We start from the raw sequence: 7309 nt of genomic DNA on the forward strand, positions 1-7309 counted from the left end.
TCTAGTAAAGAATTGGTTTGCCATTGTTTGCAATGTTCGGTCGTTTGCTATTGATTATACTGTTTCTTTGTCTGCCAGAATATCAGAGAAACTGTTCTCACAACAGAAAGGTTGCTAAGCAGCTTTAGCATGGAGTACATCAACATGGTGCCAAACACTTTGACAATGTCAGGTTGTAATTTTCCCCCAGTTTGTTGTAACAGATAGATGTGCTTTGGAGGGTGGGTTCTCCAAGTGTTTGCTGGTCAGTGAATTAAATAAAAGACTTCCACACTCTGGCTTATTCAATACATTTTTCTTTTTGTACATTGTCAGTACTTTGACCTTAGACCTCCAGGCTTTTTTTGCTGGTTCAGGAACTGTTGCAGTGTCATTACAATTCAATTTAACTGATTCTTTGAACATGGGTAGTTGATCAGTGCCTGTCCAGCCTAGGGAATCACCGGTAATTTCCGTCTATTATGAGGCATTTCTCAGCTGAGTCAACAAAGAATACTATGGTGTCACATAGTATTATCTGTCTCCTCACATTATGGAAACCAAGGCTGCCTCTTGTGTATTGTTAAATGCAGGTTAGAGGGATATTGACGGGGTGGGTGATTGCGTCACACATGGAGGTCCTCCAATGCATCAGCCTCATTGCTGAGGCACTGCCAGAACAATGACAAGGGGGTTTGTGGGTGTTTGGTTTGTACACTAATATAACATTCAAATTAATAGCAGCTGACTAATGCTTTCAGCAGTCTTTTCTCACAGATATGGAGTTATACCTCCTTACCTGACGTTGCCAGTCCTAAACTGGAATATTGTGGAGCCCTAAGAAGCACATAGTCAATCATTAACTAAGAGAAGCGGATGCTTTTAATACCTGATCTTTACAGTTGAACAGCATGATTTGGAAGAGGTCTGATTAAGGAGCTGCAGCCCTCCCCACGGCAAACATCTACTTATACAGTACCTATACATGAGAGTACATAGTACAATGTGGAGTAGGAGAGCACCTGTTTACTTGTGTTCTCTGTTCCTCTTGTGTGTTCCTGATGAGTTGTCTGAGCTTAAGTTAAAAGAACTGTATTGTATCAGTACAATGCATTGTAAAAAATAATAGAAATATACTGATACAAGTAATATGTGTAATATATTGGATGGCACATATAGTTATATATAGTTGCTCTGGGACACATCCCTGGCACACCAATGTACAATGTATCCCATGCCTCAAAATTCTGGTTCATTCTAGAGAAATCTGATTATTTTGAGGCTGTTCTGGCTGTAAAAGCCTGAAGGTTCATAAATAGACACAATATGGCTGGTGCTGAAGGGCAACTTGAGATCAAAGTGTATTTGCACCTGGAAAATTACCACTTTCATTGAGTTGTGTTACCCTGAATATATCACTACTAAAATGGAGAGACCATCTCCGTTTAAAGGATGTGTGGCATTTTCTGTCCAGTGCATACTCAACTCAGTCTGGATAAGATGTTGTTTTTCATTTTTGAAAAGCTAGGCAAGAATATTTTTCGGGACTATATACAGTATTGCTGTACTGTTTATACTGTCAAAACTAGTACTGTAATTAGCCAAGTTTGATATTCAGATAGTTTATAAGATGAAAATCTCCCTCAAGGCCTGTGGAAACTGGTATTTTACGTAATCATTGCAAAGGTCATGAGGAATCATCAGGCTTAGAGGAAACAAGAGAAGGTGAGTCTCTCACATCAGCTCAAACGAGACAGCACCCAAAGTGTATTTCTCAACAAGTGTGAATAAGTAAGCAGTCTCCTGATTGTTAGAAACTCAACAAATGCATTATAAGTTGTGTTTAGGGTGAATGACGCAGTCACACAGTCAGATATCCCACCAATCTGTAGCATATTGCATAAAGATGAGGATGGACTGTTTCATCTGAAATGTGATAATTTCTTATCTGATAATGTTAGTCTGACATGAAAATTAGACAAGGAAACATGTTTGTTTTTTATAATTTAATTGATAGAAAATCACACGTTACAGTATAAAAAATAAATGACAAAACATTGCTCCAGACTTGAGAGGCCTGATTTCTAAATGGACAATAATAAATAAAGGTAGGGATAATCAAACTTATAAAGTTATAATGCTAGTGAGGGGAAGTTCACAGTCCCCTAAGACATAGTCTCTCTTCATAGTGGACATTTTGTTGACCACTTTAAAGCGAAGTGACCTTTGACAGAGGTCCTCTTCAGCAATAGCATCAAAGAAAAAGTCCTCGTTGAAGATGGGGTTACGGCTCTTCCGAATGACCGTGCTTCGCTGCTTCTGGACCTTTCCAGGAACCAGGGAGAGACTGATGCTGCAGTTGATACTCTTAGGCTCCACACAGAGAGCATACAGGCCCTCAGCACTGATCAGCCGAACCCGTAGTCGTTGGTTATCAGGACAATACTCAGCAGAGAGACGCAAAATTCCATCTTTCCCAATGGGCACCAGGCTCTCCTTCATCATCCTGTCCCTGTGCAGTACCAGGTCCAATGGGAGGATCTTGGGGGGTGCAAGGCCAAAGCTCCTGGGAAGGCCCTCCACCAGTCCCTCTGATGCCCGTCTCATGACATTTGGGCTGTTGTCTGTGGAGCTTCCCTCGTCTGTGGATAAGGAGTTGTTCCTTGACACTATGTTCTTCTTTATGTTCCGGGATAGCAGCCTTTCATGGCTCAGAGTTTTGAAGAGTGAAGACTTGGGCAGAGACCTGGGTAGTAGAGGGGAACTGAAAGGTGAAGACTCAGCAGAAGAGGTGGTGTCACTGTCAGTGGTGCCCTGTCTGTTTAGGGTGTATCCTCTTGGAGACAGTCTTGCAGTCAGAGTGTTCAGACTAAAGGATGAAGGGGAGGAAGATGGGGAAGAACAGGAGGAGGTGGAGGGAGACAGTCTGGAACATGTATTGGATCTGCTCCTGGGCAGAAGTAGGGGAACGCCACAGGATCCAGGGTCATTGTGGAACAGGGACTCCTTCCTCCGAGTATGGGGGCTTTCCAGAAGGGTGCAGAAGCCATAGCAGGTCTGGGTTTTGACCATGTGGGGCAGAGAGAGGGCCGCCTGGCTCTGGGGGTCTGCGTTGGTGGTCTCCTCATCGCTGCAGTTGTTGTCGTAGGGGCCCTCGTCCACACTCTCTACTTGGATAATGTGTGGACTGAGGAGCTCACGTGCTGGAACGTGTCTCTTGGGACTTCCCCTCTCACAGGGGGACACCCGGATAATGGGGGCGGGCCGGCTGTGCTCCCCGGCCTTGGCCTCAGGCAGGGATGGGATCTTAGGAGGGATGCAGAACTCTGGGATGGTGTCAGGGGTGATGATGTTGGGCCACAGAGTGATCTTCTTGCTTTTGTCAGTTTTGTCTCCAAACATGATGTCACCAATTCTGAAGCTGTATTCTGTCGAGGGAAGAGGTAGGTTCGTTTTTTCCACCGATACACGTATCTTCTCAACCACCCACATGAGTTCTCAGAGAGGGGGAATTAACCTGTGGAAATCAGAAAAAAATATTTGTAAGAAATTCCATTCTCGCAAACAAGGGGATTTCAAATTAAATTTTGAGAAAAGTAATATGAGAAAGATGTTATTTCCAAGTGTGAAAACAATTATTTTAAAACACATTGAGTCAAGTAGTGAAGCATTGTAGTGAAGCTTACCTTGTATGAATGACATCCAGGTGTTCTGGACACAGAGCTGTATATGGTAACGTGGTCAATGTCTTGTGAGCAATTTCAAAGACTCTCTAAGTAACAAACTCAGGCTCTCTTCTTCTCAAGACTATCATGAATGTAGCCAGCAGTAAGGGCTGCAGGCTGTTTAAATAGGGCCGGTGGTAGAAGGGGAGGAGACCAGGGCAACTCACACCCCCACTCTGGGCCTGCACAATCCTCCCTCTCTCCTTAGACACTTGTTCCCATGGAGACACTCAAGCCACAACAGAGCACTTTGCGCCCACCCACATTTTTGCCACACACCAGTCAGGAGGTAGAGGCCACAGAGATAAGAACAGTGTGAGAGTGAACATGTGTTTGACAAAAGGAAAGGCTGTTAATTAGCATGTTTGATTTTCCGTTTATGTAGATGAGAGGAGGAATGTAACCTTGGTCAGTCTACAAGAGATAAGATTGGGATTTGGGTCATTCTATATAAAGCAGTTAAAAGCTAGAACACTTAAAGTGAGAGTACTTTTGACAAACTTGGAAACAAGATTGTATTTACTGAAATGTCTGTCAACTAAATGAATAGCACTGCACCCTTAATTAGATGAAAGAAATAACACTGACTATTTGCTTGATTTAAAGTTGACGTCAATGCCCATTCTCCAAGGTTAGTCATTGCCAAAGGTTATGTTGCTCTCTGTTTGCCAAAACTTCTGTTAAGGTGTGAATAATGTCCTCTTTATAGTGTCTTATAAATATTAACTATTAGCTAAAAAATAACCAAATGAAAATAAACATTGCAAGAGACTATAAACCCATTCGTCCTGTACAGAATCTTTGTTTTGTTTCACATTATTTGATGACTTTTCCTGAAATTCAACCAAGCAACTTATATCGGCTGGTCAAAACTACACTGAATTAAACAGTTCTACTCATCAGACTAAGACCTGTCTGAACTCGAGTCACTGCCACCCTCTTGTGGTGGCAAGTAAATTATTTCATTCTATTTACAGTAAGACTAAAACCATACTACAAAAACACACTTTAAATTATTCAGCTGGATTTGTACTGAAATATACAGCTACTTTTGAAAGTACAACATTAAACCTATGATTATGATCAAAGCTGTTCTTCAGACGTCTCGATCAGGGCATCCTGGTGTAGAAGATATCAACATGGGGATCCTTCATATCCCCATTTTATTTTACATGGCATGCTCCCTTCTGGAAGGGTTTAGACTAGAGGGTACCCTGGGTAACAAAGTACCCTTAAAGGGGTCATTGATTGCAGAACCGAATTTACCTTGTCACAGTTGAATAATCACAGTTCAGTGGGTAATATGGACATACAGTGAACCTCAAAGTCCATTGACACCCCTTTCCTATGTAAATCTCACAATTAAAAAATGTAGCAGTAAAACAATTGGTTTTGAAAAATTCCCCCTTTGTGACGTCACAACGGGGCTCCACCTTTTTTGGCTCTGGTCTGTACCTTTGTCATGCCCCAACATTTCCTGCGCGCTGCTCTGTGTACTTCCACAGAATTACAAAGAACAACGTTTTTCTAGCATATTGAAAATGGACTACGGTGGTAAATGCAGTGTACAGGGAATGCTGACACTTTTCTTCCTAAGGAACCAAACACTCGACGGGCTGTGATGTTTGTCTATGAGAAGATCCCTGTGCAGTTCGACCCTCAATTACACATTTGCTTGAACCATTTCACCGAGCACAGTTTTGAATGAAAACCTTGGACATTTTAAAGAAGGATTTGCTAAGCCGCCGTTGCTGTTCCAACCATATGCTCATCACAAACGCAAGCTGTAAGTATGATTTGTCACTAACAGTTAGTCTATTAGCAATGCTAACATCTCCTGTATCTAGCATAGGTAGAATGATAAATACGTTTCTAAACACATCAACATACCTTACTTAGCAAATTACTCTAGCTAGACTAGCTGTAGTCGGCATTAGAAGGGAAGCTTCCGAAAAAGTAGCCATAAAACAAATAGCAATCTAGCCTATTGCTAACGCCTTTCTAGATTATCTATTTGAAAGAACTGGAGAAATGCAAATGCTAGATACAGGATACGTTAGAATTGCTAATAACAAGTTATCATTAAATGATATCTAGTCAATCTGTTGAAAACAGTGTTGTGTAGACAAAATAGATTTATTTGTACGATTTTATTTCAAGTCTCCACCTTCGTTGTTTCAGTGAGTGCTGATGGCCGTGTTGCGTCTTTGCTCCGCAGCTTCACTCGTTGTAAACCAACCAAACAGCGCGCAGCTTATCTATATATTAATGAGCATACCATAAAAGGAAAAAACCTAGCATTTGTTCCAGAGAAAAATTCACTGGATGTATCAGGGGGCATAGAACAACACCCCGGCCATTTTCAGCCCAACCAATGCTACACACCCTATTCGGAGACCCTAAGGAACAGTGTGAAATACCCCCAAAAAACAGTCAACCACCCCTTTAAAAAAAGTCATCCTTTGCAATATTTGTTTTTACTCCAAAATGAACTGACACATTTTAATCTGCACTTTGAAACCTTTGGTTGTATGTTAGGAGTGTGTGTTGATATGTTCTTTGTTGTAGTTTAATGTATACTCTATGGAACCTTTTGAAGCCAAAGACAAAAATAAAGTTCTTTCTTTTTCTTTCTTTCTTTCTTTTTTTTATCTGTCTGTCTGTAACTGGGTATCTCATCAAAACAGCCTAAGTGGGACATGTTCCCTGTGCAACCACGTCATTCAACAGGTGGTAAAATTATACCTAATGGTTTCTGAGAAAAAAAAAATCTAAAGGCTTTCATAAAAGAGCTTTCTCAGAACCGTTGATCTTGTTCCTAATGGTCTAGAGACTAATAGCTGTTTTAATTGGTGCACACGTCATGCACCTTCACATTTCATACCGTGGAAGACAAGTAGAAATTAAGTCTGAACTTAATAATCACACATGCCAGTGCTACCATGTACCTGTAACAACTCCTCGGTAGCCTACTGTTTACATACAATATAGAATGGTTAGCTTCTCGTTGGCAAGGGCTGGAGTAGTATTCATGTTACAGTTTTTCTCAATTGTTTACACACAAATACTGGTACTTGAGACACAATGACCACAACATGTAACTCATGCACCAACCCCCTGAACCAATTCTGCTAAACTACAAGCACAATTCCTGCTTTACACTGAAATTGCAGATCTAAAACACACTTCTTTCAAAACACTACACACAATTCTCTGCATTTGGCACAATTTTCATGAAGAAAATCTTTTGTTTTCACAAGGAACACACTGCCATTCAAATATGTACACTGACTCATCACATGGGAAAACACCTGTCACACAGTTTTACAATTAACAATCGGAGCTTTAGCATAAAAAGGCAAAAGGTGAACTCTTCTGTTTTGGAGCAAAGGATGCCAACATTGGAAACGGAGGCAGAGGCAGAGCCAGAGGAGTGAGAGCAAGAGGAGGAGGACGGGGAGGACAAGGATGAGGAAGGCCAAGGACCATAATCTCCGATGAGATCCAAGCCGCTTTGGCTGACCATGTGGTCAACCATGGTCCAACAATGACGGGGGCTGGGCAAAGAGTACAGTCAAATTTGAGCAGGTACACTGTAGAAAATG

General features: G+C 41.5%; 1 protein-coding gene across 1 annotated transcript; it reads right to left on the minus strand.

Annotated features, from left to right (window-relative positions):
• Positions 1–2008: 2008 nt before the first annotated feature.
• Positions 2009–4019, minus strand: c2cd4a (C2 calcium dependent domain containing 4A). Its single transcript, XM_084672579.1, has 2 exons — positions 3666–4019; positions 2009–3496 (listed from the first exon to the last, which is right to left on the minus strand). Exon 2 carries the CDS (start codon positions 3469–3471, stop codon positions 2104–2106), a length of 1368 nt encoding a protein of 455 aa, XP_084528705.1. The 5' UTR covers positions 3472–3496; positions 3666–4019; the 3' UTR covers positions 2009–2103.
• Positions 4020–7309: the final 3290 nt, after the last annotated feature.

This window comes from Hypomesus nipponensis, chromosome 14 (assembly GCF_054491055.1).
Source record: "Hypomesus nipponensis isolate SF chromosome 14, ASM5449105v1, whole genome shotgun sequence".
Classification (NCBI taxonomy): domain Eukaryota; kingdom Metazoa; phylum Chordata; class Actinopteri; order Osmeriformes; family Osmeridae; genus Hypomesus; species Hypomesus nipponensis.